Genomic DNA, 14411 nt, shown 5'->3' with positions numbered 1-14411 from the left:
CAGCTTATTACCGCGCTTCCGGCCTTAGACGGTCACTCCCGAGCCGACCAGTCAATTCGTCCCGCCTTCGTCGCCATTTTTTTGCCGGACCACCACCGCATTGTTATCCTCACTTATCTAGCTTCCACTGCTCGTCGATAAGGAAGAGAAGTCTTTGTCTTATTTATTTTATTTGCTCTGACTCCCCCTATACATAGCTTGATCCTCAACTGCGCCAATCCCACAACCCGGTTAGAGAGAAACCGACTTTTTTTGATTCAATATGGCAACAGCCACCATGACGATGCGGCCAGAGACGCTGGCAAAAAAGTCCAAACTGCCCCCAGAAAACGAACGGTTTATGCGCGCGTGCTCTGATGTTGCGAATGTTCTCATCCAAGAGTACGAGTCTCAGCGAGACCCTACCAAACCCAAGAGAGACCTCAATTTAAACAAGCTGCGGGGTCAAATAGCGAAGAAGCATTCGCTGCAAGCGCAGCCTCCGCTCACTGCTATCATTGCTGCTGTCCCTGAACATTACAAGAAATATATCCTTCCTAAACTGATTGCAAAGCCAATTCGTAAGTTCAATTCAACCTGTTCGGAAGTTGTGGTTCTGACAAACTTATGTTTAGGCACGTCTTCTGGAATCGCTGTCGTTGCCGTCATGTGCAAGCCTCACCGTTGCCCACACATCGCCTATACGGGAAACATCTGTGTGTATTGCCCAGGGGGTCCAGATTCGGATTTCGAATACTCAACGCAGTCATACACTGGTTACGAACCGACATCGATGAGAGCCATCCGTGCGCGATACGATCCTTTCGAGCAAGCCCGAGGCCGTGTTGACCAGCTGAAATCCCTCGGACACAGTGTCGACAAGGTGGAATATATCATCATGGGTGGCACATTCATGTCCCTTCCAGAGGACTACAGGGATACCTTCATATCACAACTCCACAACGCGCTCAGCGGATATCAAACGGATAACGTTGACGAGGCCGTGCAGGCTGGTGAAATGAGCAATATAAAATGCGTAGGTATTACAATCGAGACTCGTCCCGACTATTGTCTGGATACACATCTCAGCAGTATGCTGCGTTACGGGTGTACGAGATTGGAGATTGGAGTGCAGAGTCTGTATGAAGATGTTGCTAGAGATACAAACCGAGGACACACGGTCGCAGCTGTTGCAGAAACATTCAAACTGGCCAAGGATGCTGGGTTCAAGGTGGTCAGCCACATGATGCCTGACTTGCCGAACGTCGGGATGGAGCGTGATATTGATCAGTTTCGGGAGTATTTCGAAAACCCAGCTTTCCGCACAGATGGTTTGAAGATTTATCCCACGCTTGTCATTCGTGGTACCGGTCTTTATGAGTTATGGAGGACAGGACGATACAAGAATTACACGCCAAATGCGCTCATTGACATAGTTGCGAGGATCTTAGCTTTAGTGCCACCTTGGACTCGTATCTATCGAGTGCAACGCGATATTCCCATGCCGCTGGTCACTTCCGGTGTTGAGAACGGAAACCTTCGTGAACTTGCTCTGAGCCGAATGAAGGACTTCGGCACTACATGTCGTGATGTACGAACGCGAGAGGTTGGAATTAACGAAGTGAAAAACAAGATCCGACCTTCTCAGATTGAGTTGGTGCGACGCGATTATACCGCCAACGGAGGCTGGGAGACTTTCCTGGCATACGAAGATCCCAAGCAGGATATCCTAATTGGCCTCTTGCGCTTGCGCAAGTGTAGCTCAACTCATACGTTCCGCCCTGAACTCACTGGGCAACAAACCAGTCTTGTTCGAGAGCTTCATGTGTACGGTTCTGCCGTTCCATTACATGGTCGAGACGCTCGTAAATTTCAGCATCGCGGGTTCGGAACACTTTTGATGGAAGAAGCCGAACGTATCGCCAGAGAAGAGCATGGGAGCCAGAAGATCAGTGTCATTTCTGGCGTTGGTGTCCGAAGTTATTATGGACGTCTGGGGTACAGCCTCGATGGTCCGTATATGTCCAAAAGGCTAGAGCCTTTTGGTGACGATGAATAATGAATGATCGGGCCCGAATATATGATGGCGAATACCCAGCTGATCATGCATATGGATTCACGTACTTTGCATTGGCGGCGTTGACGATGAGGCGTCGATAGGTGTTTCAATGAGGGCTTTTTTGTTTGTATTTGATGGTAAATGGTGATTCACTGTATAAAGAAACATTTAATTGGTTAAGTATCATAAATATATTCGAAATATATATATATCCGCCGAGTTCGAAACCGCATAGCAATTGATATATTTATCAGAGGTTACTATGTTCCTTACAAATTTAGCCCAATTAACACAAATATATCGTTCCAAATATATCAAAAAATCCAAACCCACTGAATAGATTTCAAGAGTAAGAATATATATCCAAGATACATAAATTCACATAATAGATCGATAATTCGAAGTGACCTACGTCCCAAACGAGACTAGCTTGTTTTCACAACCAATCACAGACGTTGTCGCCGAAACCCGTAACAGCTCGGAGACCATCAACATCGAGAGTTCACGGTTGCACCGTGTGTTCTCTCATTTCATTCCACCTCCTCCATCAATACTGCCACATACTCTAAAATCTCCCCTTGTTTATTTAAACAACTCTGCAATCAACATGAAGCCAGTCGTTTCCGCCCTCAACGCTTGGAGCTGGTGAGGTCAAACCCCTGCGAAGATATGGATGCGTCATGGCTAACAGCGTCTTATATCCAGTGTCGTCATCTCCTTCTTTGCCATTATAATTTTATCCATTCTTGGGTCGCTATTCAAGGTTCGCACCTATTCTATTACTTGTCCTTTTCGCGGCATGGTCAGCTCACTGACATACTCTCTTTTCATACAGTCGAACCACCATTCGTTCACCGGATCAGAAGGCTCCCCAGAAGATGGTGCTGCGGTCGCTGGGTCTATTTTCACCGCTGTAATAGTATATGCTGTATGTATTCCGCGTCTGTCTCTGTCTCGCTGGCCCTTAGACAAAATATTTCGGTTCCAAACTAACATACCTAATTACCACCAGGCCTTTTTTGTATTCTGCGGATTTCAAGCATACCTGCATACGCGGGCGAACCGACGAGGTGCGATCTCTCTTAATTAAACAAAAGCGATAGAAACCCGCTTCGTTGCTGAAGCTAGCTGGCTAGGGCGATAGAGAGACATACTGGAGATATAAGATCTGCTCCCTCAGGATTGTATTTGCTACATGTTCGGCGTTTGGTGTGCCGTGATTGTGATTGTTTTCTGTTTGTATATAGAACATTTTCAATTCGATATAAGTATGTATGTTTGGTACAGAATTTGGCTAGTCGTTCCGTGTATTGATATGGTATACGCGCGGCACATGTGAAGCAATTTTATATTATACCCTATAGAGGCACATGATTCCAGGAGCCGCTTTTGGCAGTCTTGTTGAGTAGGATTTGCTGCCAACTGGCGGCATTGCAGCCCTGTTCGGTTTTCATGGCCCATAGGCCCGGATGATTATTGTCAATAGACCGTATAAGACCTTTTATAAATTTAATGCTCTCTATTCCACTGCACACATTCGTCAAACGTAATTCCAGAGCCCCCAAATATGTCCAAAGCACTGCCTATCGTCAAATCGACTTTCCCTCCGCTACTAACATGAACTTTTATAAGATCTTGAAGATGCCTTGCACCCCCAGCGTATGTAACCGGAATCGTACACCAGAGAGCCAATTTCGAAACCAAATCTTCGTCAATCCCTTGTTGTAGACCTTCAACATCGGCGGCGTGAATGAGGAATTCGGAGCAATACGGCTCGAGCATGGATATTGACTCTATTTCAGTTTGCATTAGTCAGATACTCGACGGTTTCTCCGCGAAAATGGCTCGCGGTATCGTGCATACCTTTGGTTATTTCCATCTCGGTGATGGTTTGCCAGCGGTCCATTGCCACGAACCATGTATCCCCTTTCCTTCGACAGCTCAGGTCCAAGACCAGCTTTGACGAATCGTTTCCTAGCGAGGATAGAACGGACTTTAATCGATCGAGGGAGAATTTGCCTTGTGGGAAGAGAAAAGAGGTGATTATGACCTAATACAAATTGGATTAATAAACACAAATAACTGCAAACAACCACCGCTATCATCCATTCCCATAGCTTGCCTACCTTCTCCGCACCTCGCTCAATCCAATACTGCGCATTCTGATCCGTAATTCCCCCAGCAACCTGTAACCCCCCTGGCCAAGTCCTCAGAGCCTCCTCAGCAGCCTCATTATTCCCCTTTCCAAGCATCACAACATGGCCGCCGCGCAGACCATGTTGCCTATATAAATCTGCGTAGTGGCTTGCGGGGAGTTTCGAAACGTAGTTTGTCTTCAGATCACTGACTTGGGAGCTCAATGTGCCGCCCACAATCTGCTTAACCTGACCAGAGTGAAGATCGATACAGGGACGGAATTTTGTCATTTTGCATGTAATTTTTTGAGCGTAGTTTTCTAGAATCAATCCACTGAGTTTATTCGTAGCCCCGCGATTGAGGGTGAAATGCTCGGAATTGCTCTTATCTTATCCCACGTGATCCCAAAATTTATTCAGCACCGCCAGCTCATCAGGTCGATATCGTTAGATGGGCATACACAACCATAAACGAAAATACACACAAATGACTTCGCAAAAGAAAAGAAAACTATCGACGGACTCGCGCGCGAAGGAATCCCGGGCCAGTCAACCGAGTCCCGAAAACCAGGAATCCGCGGACATTTTTCGAAAATTCTTCGAGAGTCGATTTCAGCCGCTAGACGGTGTAGTGAAGGATTCTGCTGTTATAGTAGCTCAGCAAGTATCGTCAGGCGAGTCAGATGAGGATGAAGATTTAGATGAAGATTTAGATGGGTTTACGGACGATGATGAGGGTGTACCGGAGGTCAAGGTCGTTGATTATACAGATGTCCGGAAGGAGGATTCATCCGTACTGTTAGACAAACAAACACGCAAGGCTTTACTGGTATGTTCATATCCACTGACAAATATCAACTAGATCTGTTACTAAAAGTGACCTGAATAGTCCTCTAAAGTCTCGTCATTCGAGGCCTCGAAAACCGGCAGCAAGCGAGCCACGAAAACCAAGGAAGAAAGCGACGAAGAACCGGATGACTTGAAAAACGACCTTGCATTGCAAAGGCTTTTGAAGGAGTCTCATTTACTCGATTCAGCATCCGACCTGAATCCCACAGGGAAAAACCGTCACATGGCTATTGATTTGCGTCTACAGGCGCTCGGAGCCAAGACGTCTATATACACGCAGCAGAAGAAGATGCCCAAGTCACAGCGAATAGGCATTCAGGCGAAAGCAGCTAAAAGGGAAGACATTCGTCGTCGAGATGCTCGAGAGAATGGTGTTATTCTTGCTAAACCTACCGTGTCTAAACCCAAGGGCATTGTGAAGAAAAGAGACAGGGGCGTGGGTGCTCCTGCAGTGGGGAAATTCTCAGGAGGCACTTTGAGGCTGAGTAACCGCGATTTGACAAGCATCAGAGGACCTTCATCGAAGGGCTTGAAGGGGACTAAGAGAGGTCGTCGCTAATCTACAGTTCAAACCCCGGCTATTACGGAAGCCTGTAACGGTGCTTCTTTTTCTTGTCGGCAAAATACCTTCCTCAATAGGATATGATATCCACATTGTCACTACTCTATGCATGCAAGAGTGTGTGTGCAACACCGTAGATGCCACAGACTGGGCCATTTTTGATTGATTGCATGAACATTCAACTCTTTAGCGCTTGAGGGTATATTACCCGACAAGAACATCTAGGAGACATTGGCTTCTTAACCAACAAAGCCACTTTTTTGTGGTTTCAGCCTTAGAACGGATGAATTGGCGAATGAATTGACGAACTGATTATCCGGGCTTGGTGTTGCACACCCCCGAACTTCTCCACAAATCCTTTTTCTACAGAAAGGTACAGAAAGGGCGTATTGAATGCCAAAAGCTAAATTCATATTGTGCTTAGCTACATAATGTATTGGATTGGGGGGCTGGGGGAAGTTGATCTTGTAGATAATAGGCATTCCTACCCGCTGCTTGCGCACATGTATATAATATACAATTCTAGAAGCAACTTTTCCAGCCAATGTCGATACAGTCGACCCGTTGGCTTATGCCAGCCCACGTGGTTCATCGAGCGAGTCAGTCAATTTTGGAGAGTGAATTTTGGACATGGACATCTAGAATGTATTTTAGTTCCAGGAACGAACATTGTGAAACGTACTACTTGGAGGTGCAGATACCATGTATCATGCATGCATGTACCCTTGACCACTAGAACTAAGACAATACTAGTTATGGGTGGCGGGTATATCGCTACAGTTCCAAAGAAAAAAAAAGGAGAATTGTTCCAAGATATTGGCAATTAGAAGGCTGGATACTAGCGACCTCTTGACTTTTGGACGGCAATTAACGAAATAGCATATGGTGAAGATGCAGGGTTCCGGGATCAACGTGAAACGGAGTTGTATGTGATTGGCGCTAGGCCCATTGACAACATAGTACTAAGTAGTGGTGATAATACTTATCAATCGATATAGGGGTTAACCAATTAAAAGAGAGTCAGCTGGCGGAGAAGACCCAGGAGACGAGCCTCTTCTAAAGAATTGGCTCTATGTCAATGACTCGATGTGCGTCAATCAATGACTGCAATGGATGAAATGCTTGTCAACCAGGCTAGAGCTGCACCATGGAATATCATCCAATGAACGAACGCTAGAAAATAGCAGACACAGATAATTTGCAGTCGTTTATGTGGGTAGATGTCATCTTTCCTTTGGCGCGGTTTCAGAATCTGCAAAACGGCAGTTGAACGGTCGCTCCGGAGCAGCAGAGTTCACCTTTAGAGGCATCTTCCTTGATAGGGCTAGTTTTAGCATACTCCTAAATATGAGTAAAGTGTTAGTTCTAGAGACTAGATGTGAGACATGATTACGTCGTTGTCACTGGCTGGAATGACTATTTACCCAAAGTGTTAAGAACAACGATTTAGCAGATCAATCTCGATGTGCCTAAAAATGGCACGCAGTGTCACTATGAAGAGATAGCCTTGTGGTCATGTGCGTGGAGGGTGTCAGCAGCGAGCTCATTCGAGGGCGAAATGGCAAGGTTTTGCTAGGACTAAGGAGAGTCATCTTTGAGAACAACGAGTCGAGGCGCCGGGTTGCCTAGGGCCAACCTGCAATGTTGGCAGCGCTAGGTCCTGGTCTGGCCAGGGGCAGACTCTTAATGGTGGTGGGTGTGTGGGTGTGCATTGTCAGGTACGAGAATCCAATTACGTAGTACGGCCAGCCACCCATTATTAATATTACGATCATGTATTGGCAAACTTGATGTTATGTCATAAATAATCCGAAGATATAGTCCTCGTGTTATAGACTAGCAACGGTTGAGAGGCGAGACTAAGTTTGCCCATCACAGTCTCGCCTCGACCACGAAGTCGGCGTCGCACGGATGTATATCTCGACTCAAGACTCCAGTACTAGCCCTGACTAAGTAAATTCCGCCTATTTGCAAACTGTAAACGAAGCTTGATGTGCACTTGACAGCCTCTAGTCGGCCCTCTAGTCCCTCTGGGACGTAAGTCCGCGACCGTTGGTCTTCTCAACTGCTTCCAGATCACAAGACCACGGTTTCAGCGTCGCTGATCGACTAGGAGTAACTAGATCATCGAACCTTTTTTTGAGGCTGCGACCTGGCCCTGACCCGGTCCCGACCCCAAGGCATACATGGCAGCCACGCATTTTCCAGGCCAGCAGCTGGCCTGTGCAGGATCATTATCAATTGATGTATGTCCTGCAACACGGAACAGGCCAATGCTACGGGGTACAGGCGCTGCGTTCTATAAACACAGTTAGTTGCTTGCTTCAAACTTGGTCACCGGGGGCACGGAGTACGAACAGGTTGAACTTCGAACCACGTGGGTCGACCAAGTGCGTTATCATTATTAAGAGACACCTAGTCATTGTTCTTTTCAACACTGGAGACAAAGTTGTCCTGAAACGAGCTTGCCCCAAACCACTGACTAGTCAAGAGGCATGAAGTAATGGCAACATTGAAAGAACACCAGGGGAACAGAACAATGCGAGATAACCTTCCAGATCAGGTTTCTGTCCAATTACCTAGCAGCAGCAGTAGTCTAGCGGACTTGAGTATTCTACGTGTTTGTGAGGCGATGTGGTTTCAGATTGACACACTATCATCCGCACGCTTTTTTAGGTTTACACTTCGCGTGAAAGCTGTGGGTTTAGAGCAGAAGATGGACAAATATTAAAGATGGTGCTGGACCGTGCTTGCTGCATGCCATCACGGTCTTTGCTTGATGGTCGTCAGTCAGGGCTGATCCCAGTGTCTGGACTGGGAGACGACATGATCGACATGGAATCTGGTTGTTGAGCAACGGCAGATCATCATCATAATCCATAGATAACAGACGATCAACCAGATGATCAGATGGCAGAGTTGCAGCCTTAATTTCAAGGCATCATTGGAAACATCTTCAGACATAGTACGACATCGGGAGATCCACTTTCAGAAAAATACGACGTAGTAGCTAGACAATGAGAATTTGCAATGCTTTATGCGTCCTTGACAATCAGTGGTTTCTTTCACGCCAGCGATTTGGTTTATTGGGGACTTGGGTTATTATTGGCATTGTTGTTATTCTGGTCATTGTCGAGAGCGTAGAGCGAATCAGGACACAAAGCGCCCCTCGACAACGACAGATTGTTACTATTTGCCAGTGCTTGGCTAGCAGGCATACTATTTAGTACTTACTAAACTAGATCAGTGCATAGTGGAAGATAGCAAATAATGTCCGGCGTGACTGGCCTACATAGTACATACTAGTATATACTGCTCCTATGGTGCACTAGTGTAGGCATTTGTTGGCCACTCTGAAACAGCAGGCGGGTGATTCAGATTCTCCTCCGCGCCAGTTTGAGAAAATGGGCCGGATCTTAGCCTGTTACAGGCCACAGATCCCTGCTGTGTGCCCCCACTTAGCGCGCATTTAGGCCCCGACCGCCCCGCCGGGCTGTGCGCTACGGCTGTTCCTGGCTAGCGCAGTCATCGAGGCGTCAAGTCGTCTTCACTCACATTCCCGTTTGGCATTAGGTGACTGTTGTTATTGTCCTATTATTGTCGCTTCTGAGCAGTAGAACTCGACGCAGTGCTTCCGGACGTAACAATGAGCTCGACCACAAAGACATCGTCAAGTATTGTCCTCCATACTCTAGTCATGGTCTATCCTGGGAGGATCTAATGTTGAAAAGCAGGAGCGTCACGTCACGACAGCCAGCCCATACCAATAAATTAATATTAGCATCATGACAGCGGGCGTACTCTGTACTCTGTCCCTGTCCATTGATACACCCTGACCCACCTGGTCTTACTGTCCAATGTAGCTTCCCTTTTGGCCTTAGCCGGAGCACAACTTTGTTCTGGCGGTTCGCTGCCTCATTATTAATAACAAGAAGCAAATACAGGCTGTGCTTTCTTTGTCGCTATTGTTGTGGCCTGCTGTGGACAGCGCAACAACCAATGTGGCTGGTTTTGGCGGGCCACAACGAGTAAGTAGTCGGTCAGTACCAAGGAGCTGGATTAGTTTTGACAACCCAATACGATAGATTATGATCACAATCATAATAACGACGATGGAAATAATAATAAAGAGCCATGTCTTACTTGAGGGCCGACTAGTTAGTGGACAGTGGACTGGCACCGGCCCCTCCTGCTGCTCCGGCTTAGCCCCGAAGTGGAAGTGCCTGCCTGCCAGCCAGAGCTAGCCGCTGAGCCCTGGCTGCACGCGCTGTGATTGGGCGCATCCCAGGGCCCCCACTGGCTGGCAGCAAGCGGCGCGATTGGCCGGCGGGGCCGGGCCAGGGCGGGCAGATTGGCTCCTGCCGTCTGCCGGGCAGGGGGGTCGCGACTGCCCGTCTGGTTTTAAGACTGGTCGTGCCTGCCGATTCGATCTGCACCAAGAGCCCACCCCAGTTGGCCATCGCCCAGTCGCCAGTCGCCGGTCGCGCCTGCCCATTCCTGCCTATGTCACCCAGTTTCCAGACGTGCTGCACGCTGCATGCTGACTGAGTTCGCCATGAACGCTCTGTGTGTGTCTCTCTCGCTCTTCTGATTCTGGTCCCTTTCTCTGCCCCCCGCTTGGACCCCCTCCGTCCTGGCCTGCTGCTCTGAGGTAATAAGCCCGGCCTCGTCCCGTCTGCTGCCCGCTCCATCCTCCTCTCCTCCTCGCTGCCACTTCTCGGCACTGGGCTCGCTCTTTCCTATTCATCCCTTCGTTTGTTTCCCTCAACTCTTCCTCTCCCCAACCACCAATTCTTTCCTGAGTGTCGGAGACCTCATCACCGGGCTGGCCCGCAGTATCTCTTGTATCTTTATCCTTGTCCCCGCCGCGCTCCATCTCGCCTTGTTTTCGTTGTGAGGCTGGTTCCTCGCCCACCAAAAAATAAAAAGAATCAGGAAAGAGGAAAACAACAGCAGAGACACGCTGTCATCGCTGTATACGATCGCTCACTCGCTCGTCGTCTATCGCCATTATTGCTATTCTGCCCCGTCACTGCTAGCCAGGAGATTGGTTTCGTCCCATTTGATTTCGCTCGACTCACCTTCATAGCAACCGCGGTCATATAATCTTGATCCTGGTCGATTCAACCGTTCGACATAGCCTGGAACCCACAAAGAATCGCAATATCTCAATCTGCGCTCGCCGCGGCTCGGCGGTTGGAAAACCAGGGTATGGCATGGCCATCGCAACGCCAAGGCGTGAATGGCGTCTTTGATTGGGGTGCCCGCGCCTTCTCGATGAGTAACCAGAAACTGACCTCCTCTTTGGGTGCGCAGGACATGTATTCTCAACATGGTGCTGTCATGGCGCCTCCGCAGAAGCCAGAGACCTTCATGCTATCAAGTGAAGCTCAGCAAAGTTTGCCGCAAGATGCTCAGGTTGCCCTGCAGCAAGTCGATAACTGTACGTGGAGTAGGGATGTCTTGTTTTGCATGTAACTGACATTCTCTAGTAAAATATTTTTTAATATCAGCGCCTGTCGATTGGACTCCAGACCAACTCATTCGGCGCTTCCTTCTGCCGACAGGAGATTATATTTCGTGTGTGCTCTGGTGAGTGATGGACGGGAAGAGAGAGAGGACTGCAACATGACCAGCAGACTAATGTATCACAGGAATAACCTCTTCCACATTTCCGGTACCGACATTGTCCGCTGCCTGTCCTTCCGCTTCCAAGCTTTCGGACGTCCCGTCAAGAACTCGAAGAAATTCGAAGAAGGCATCTTCTCCGACCTACGCAATCTCAAATCTGGCACTGATGCCTCGCTCGAAGAACCCAAGAGCCCGTTTCTGGATTTCCTATACAAGAACAATTGCATCCGTACACAAAAGAAGCAGAAGGTTTTCTACTGGTATAGCGTGCCCCATGACCGCCTGTTCCTGGATGCCTTGGAGCGCGACTTGAAAAGGGAAAAGATGAACCAAGAGGCCACCACAGTAGCTGTTGCAGAGCCTGCTTTGTCCTTTGAATTCGACTCTTCCCAGTCGCTCTACGAGCAGCTCACCAAGGCGCAGCAAGCAAACTCTTCATCTTTTCCTGCACACGCAAGTACGACATATGGCCAGTCTAATTCTCCTGTCGTTCGGACCGTTGACGCTATGCCTCCTCCCCAGATGGCCCCATCGGCAATGCAAATGCTTCCCGAGGACCCTGGGAATCATGTTATGTACAACCCAGTGACCATGTCGATGAAGCGCGAGGGTGACTACGTTCCGATTCAATATGAGCGCAGCGGCAGCATTCCTATCAGTCGCATACACCAGCGCCACACATCGATGCCTGCCTATATGGAATACTCGCCTGCTCCTTCCTTTGTCTCCTCGCAGTACGAAGACTACAGCAACCGAGGCCTCTCTTTCGAGCCCATCACCCCGCCACAACAGGCTCTTCCTCTAGGTGCCGAGCCTGCCTACATTGCTAATGAGGAAACGGGTCTTTACACGGCTATTCCCGACGTCGGGTCAGCCGCCTTTAATCCCATGATGCAGTTGCCACCCTCGAATTTGTCTGGTCAAATGGGTGCTACTTCCCGCCACTTTTCCGGAAACGTCTTTTCAGTAATTGAAGGCTCTCCAACCTACAAACAACGCCGACGACGCTCTTCTATTCCACCAAGCATCACCAATGCCATCGCTGCTTCCCAGGCCTCAGGCGCTCAAAACCAGCCAACAGCCTACGCTGCATACAAGCCAAGTGATCTGAGACGTTCAGTTTCAAATTCCGTTGGTCCCGTCACCGAAGCCGACGAATCAGCTCGCCAATCTCCTTCTAGCGGTCTAGCCAATGGTCTGTCATCTACTGTTGCATCGCAGAAGGACTTGCTACATGAGATTTCGCGGACTGGTTCTCCATTGCCTAATTTGGAAGAGGGCGTAGAGCAGACCATGTCGCTTATGCAGCAGCAAGATGAGCTCACAGCTCTCGCGAATCACCAAGCCGTTGAGGCGTCGGTTTCACATAGTGTCATGGGTCGCATGGAGCGGCCTGGTCCTGTGCGCCGTGCCCGAAGTGCCACGATGATGGAACTAGGCCCTTACCCACAGAAGTCACATTCTTGCCCAATCCCATCTTGCGGACGTCTTTTCAAGAGGTTAGAGCATTTGAAACGGTAAGATTGATCTGCTTTTCTATTTATACACTTTTGATGGTTCCGACCCTTTCATTGGTCGAGCCGTTCTGCAACCGCTGAAGCTAATTAAACTTGGGCGGCTAGGCACGTGAGAACCCATACACAGGAGCGACCATACCCTTGCCCCTATTGCAACAAGGCCTTCTCCCGCTCTGATAACCTGGCACAGTAAGGTCACCAGATACCCTTCGCTTAGACGTTTATGCTAATTTTATCCCTATTAGACACCGTCGTACACACGAAACGCAGCAGGATAATCAACATTTCCAACAGCCGCTGAGCGACGAGGACCTGGAAGCAGAGGAGAAAGAATTCGGTTCTCTCGAAAATGATTCGCCGACATCGGATGTGAACCATTTTGTCCATCCTAGCGTAGTGAGCATGCCCACGATGTCACAGATGTCAACACCTTCCGCTATGACGATGCAAAACGCCATGCCTTCCATGGTCGCCCCGCACATGATAGCTGCTCAATATCTACAACAGCATATTTGAAACAAATATCAACGCCCAAGCCCATGACTTCCCGTGCGTGCCGCCTCTTTGCAAATCTTGGCTCTGTTTGCAATCTTGCTCCAGTAAGGATTCAGCGTGCCTATTATCTAGCGTTGCTCTAAATGATTAATTGATGTATATCTTGGCTATGTCTTGGTTATGGGTACATGAACTTATTTGAACCTTTATATTTTTGATGGCCATTTTGTCACGAGGAGGGAGGAGAGCATGGCTACCGTCTGACAGACCTTCTGCCTCAGTTATGATACTCCGATTTGCTGCTTGTCGATTCCAATCAACACTTTTATTTATTATCTGGCTTTGTCAGGTAAATCGCGTCGTTTATGGTTCTCTCTTTTTCCTTCAATGTTTAGGGACGGTCTGGGATTTGGATGAACATACATAGTTGGACTTGTTACTTCTGTATGACTGGGCTCACTCGTGTCCAGATGTTGGTGTATTAGCGTCTTGAAGGGTGAGTTAATAAAGAGCCGATGGATATTTCCGATCTACCTTGTCATGACTAGGTTTTTGAGAAGCCAGGGAATAAGTGTATGACCATTGCACTATATAGATTTTTACTGAAGTTCAAATGTTAATAAGAGAAAACTACTTGCAAATACTTCTCAACTATTCTGAATAGTAGACAGTTGAACTAAAGTATCGAGTTTGTATCAATAATAATGTTGGCTTGTCGGACTACATGTCACGTGTGCTGACAATGATTCTGATTCGCGGGCGGACCATGTGACGTCGATCGTATCGTGGTCGATAACTCTGCTGTACACTGAGCACTCAGCACTACCACATCACCAGAACTGTCATTCTCATCGATCTGTCCAGTGCACAAAGTGGACATGGCCTTGTCACTTTAGATCTATATCTCAACTGTCAATAGCCCCCGACCACGGCCAACGTGAGGATCGTGGAACTCTTGCTCTCGATGTTACCAGTGCTGGATCACGCTGAACGATTTTATACTTCCATCCTGAGATTCAGGAAATCAAACTCATAAATTTATCTCCTTAATGCAGGATTGTACCCGAAAATCTTGACTGCCCTATCACCATCCAGAGTTCTTTAACAGCTTTTTCTGATTAATCAGTCTCAATGCCGGATTCGGAAGAAAATGCGCCTGATGAACAGTCGCCACTTGTATCACC

At 48.1% G+C, this 14411-nt stretch overlaps 5 protein-coding genes across 5 annotated transcripts; 4 read left to right on the top strand and 1 right to left on the bottom strand.

Annotated features, from left to right (window-relative positions):
* The first annotated feature begins 53 nt into the window (after positions 1-53).
* BGW36DRAFT_315525 (putative histone acetyltransferase) lies at positions 54-2344 on the top strand. Its single transcript, XM_046212548.1, has 2 exons — positions 54-560; positions 615-2344. The coding sequence occupies exons 1-2, from the start codon at positions 263-265 to the stop codon at positions 2036-2038; spliced, it is 1722 nt and encodes a 573-aa protein (XP_046075954.1). The 5' UTR covers positions 54-262; the 3' UTR covers positions 2039-2344.
* A 301-nt stretch (positions 2345-2645) lies between these two features.
* Positions 2646-3128, top strand: BGW36DRAFT_289653 (uncharacterized protein; the record flags this gene model as incomplete). Its single annotated transcript, XM_046210689.1, has 4 exons — positions 2646-2683; positions 2744-2801; positions 2874-2966; positions 3051-3128. 4 exons carry the CDS (start codon positions 2646-2648, stop codon positions 3126-3128), a joined length of 267 nt encoding a protein of 88 aa, XP_046075953.1.
* A 161-nt stretch (positions 3129-3289) lies between these two features.
* On the bottom strand, positions 3290-4544 carry BGW36DRAFT_119601 (putative 5-proFAR isomerase His6). The gene is made up of 3 exons (XM_046209278.1): positions 4165-4544; positions 3902-4088; positions 3290-3831 (listed from the first exon to the last, which is right to left on the bottom strand). Exons 1-3 carry the CDS (start codon positions 4462-4464, stop codon positions 3548-3550), a joined length of 771 nt encoding a protein of 256 aa, XP_046075952.1. The 5' UTR covers positions 4465-4544; the 3' UTR covers positions 3290-3547.
* A 116-nt stretch (positions 4545-4660) lies between these two features.
* On the top strand, positions 4661-5581 carry BGW36DRAFT_356688 (uncharacterized protein; the record flags this gene model as incomplete). The annotated part of the gene is made up of 2 exons (XM_046213805.1): positions 4661-5002; positions 5063-5581. The coding sequence occupies 2 exons, from the start codon at positions 4661-4663 to the stop codon at positions 5579-5581; spliced, it is 861 nt and encodes a 286-aa protein (XP_046075951.1).
* A 5322-nt stretch (positions 5582-10903) lies between these two features.
* Positions 10904-13248, top strand: BGW36DRAFT_395189 (homeodomain transcription factor StlA; the record flags this gene model as incomplete). The annotated part of the gene is made up of 5 exons (XM_046218010.1): positions 10904-11027; positions 11077-11176; positions 11239-12732; positions 12838-12921; positions 12978-13248. 5 exons carry the CDS (start codon positions 10904-10906, stop codon positions 13246-13248), a joined length of 2073 nt encoding a protein of 690 aa, XP_046075950.1.
* Between the last annotated feature and the right edge of the window lie 1163 nt (positions 13249-14411).

This window comes from Talaromyces proteolyticus, assembly GCF_021365285.1.
Source record: "Talaromyces proteolyticus strain PMI_201 chromosome Unknown BGW36scaffold_3, whole genome shotgun sequence".
NCBI lineage: Eukaryota > Fungi > Ascomycota > Eurotiomycetes > Eurotiales > Trichocomaceae > Talaromyces > Talaromyces proteolyticus.
The sequence above is the reverse complement of the archived record's forward strand: the minus strand, read 5'-3'. Positions and strand labels throughout refer to the sequence as shown.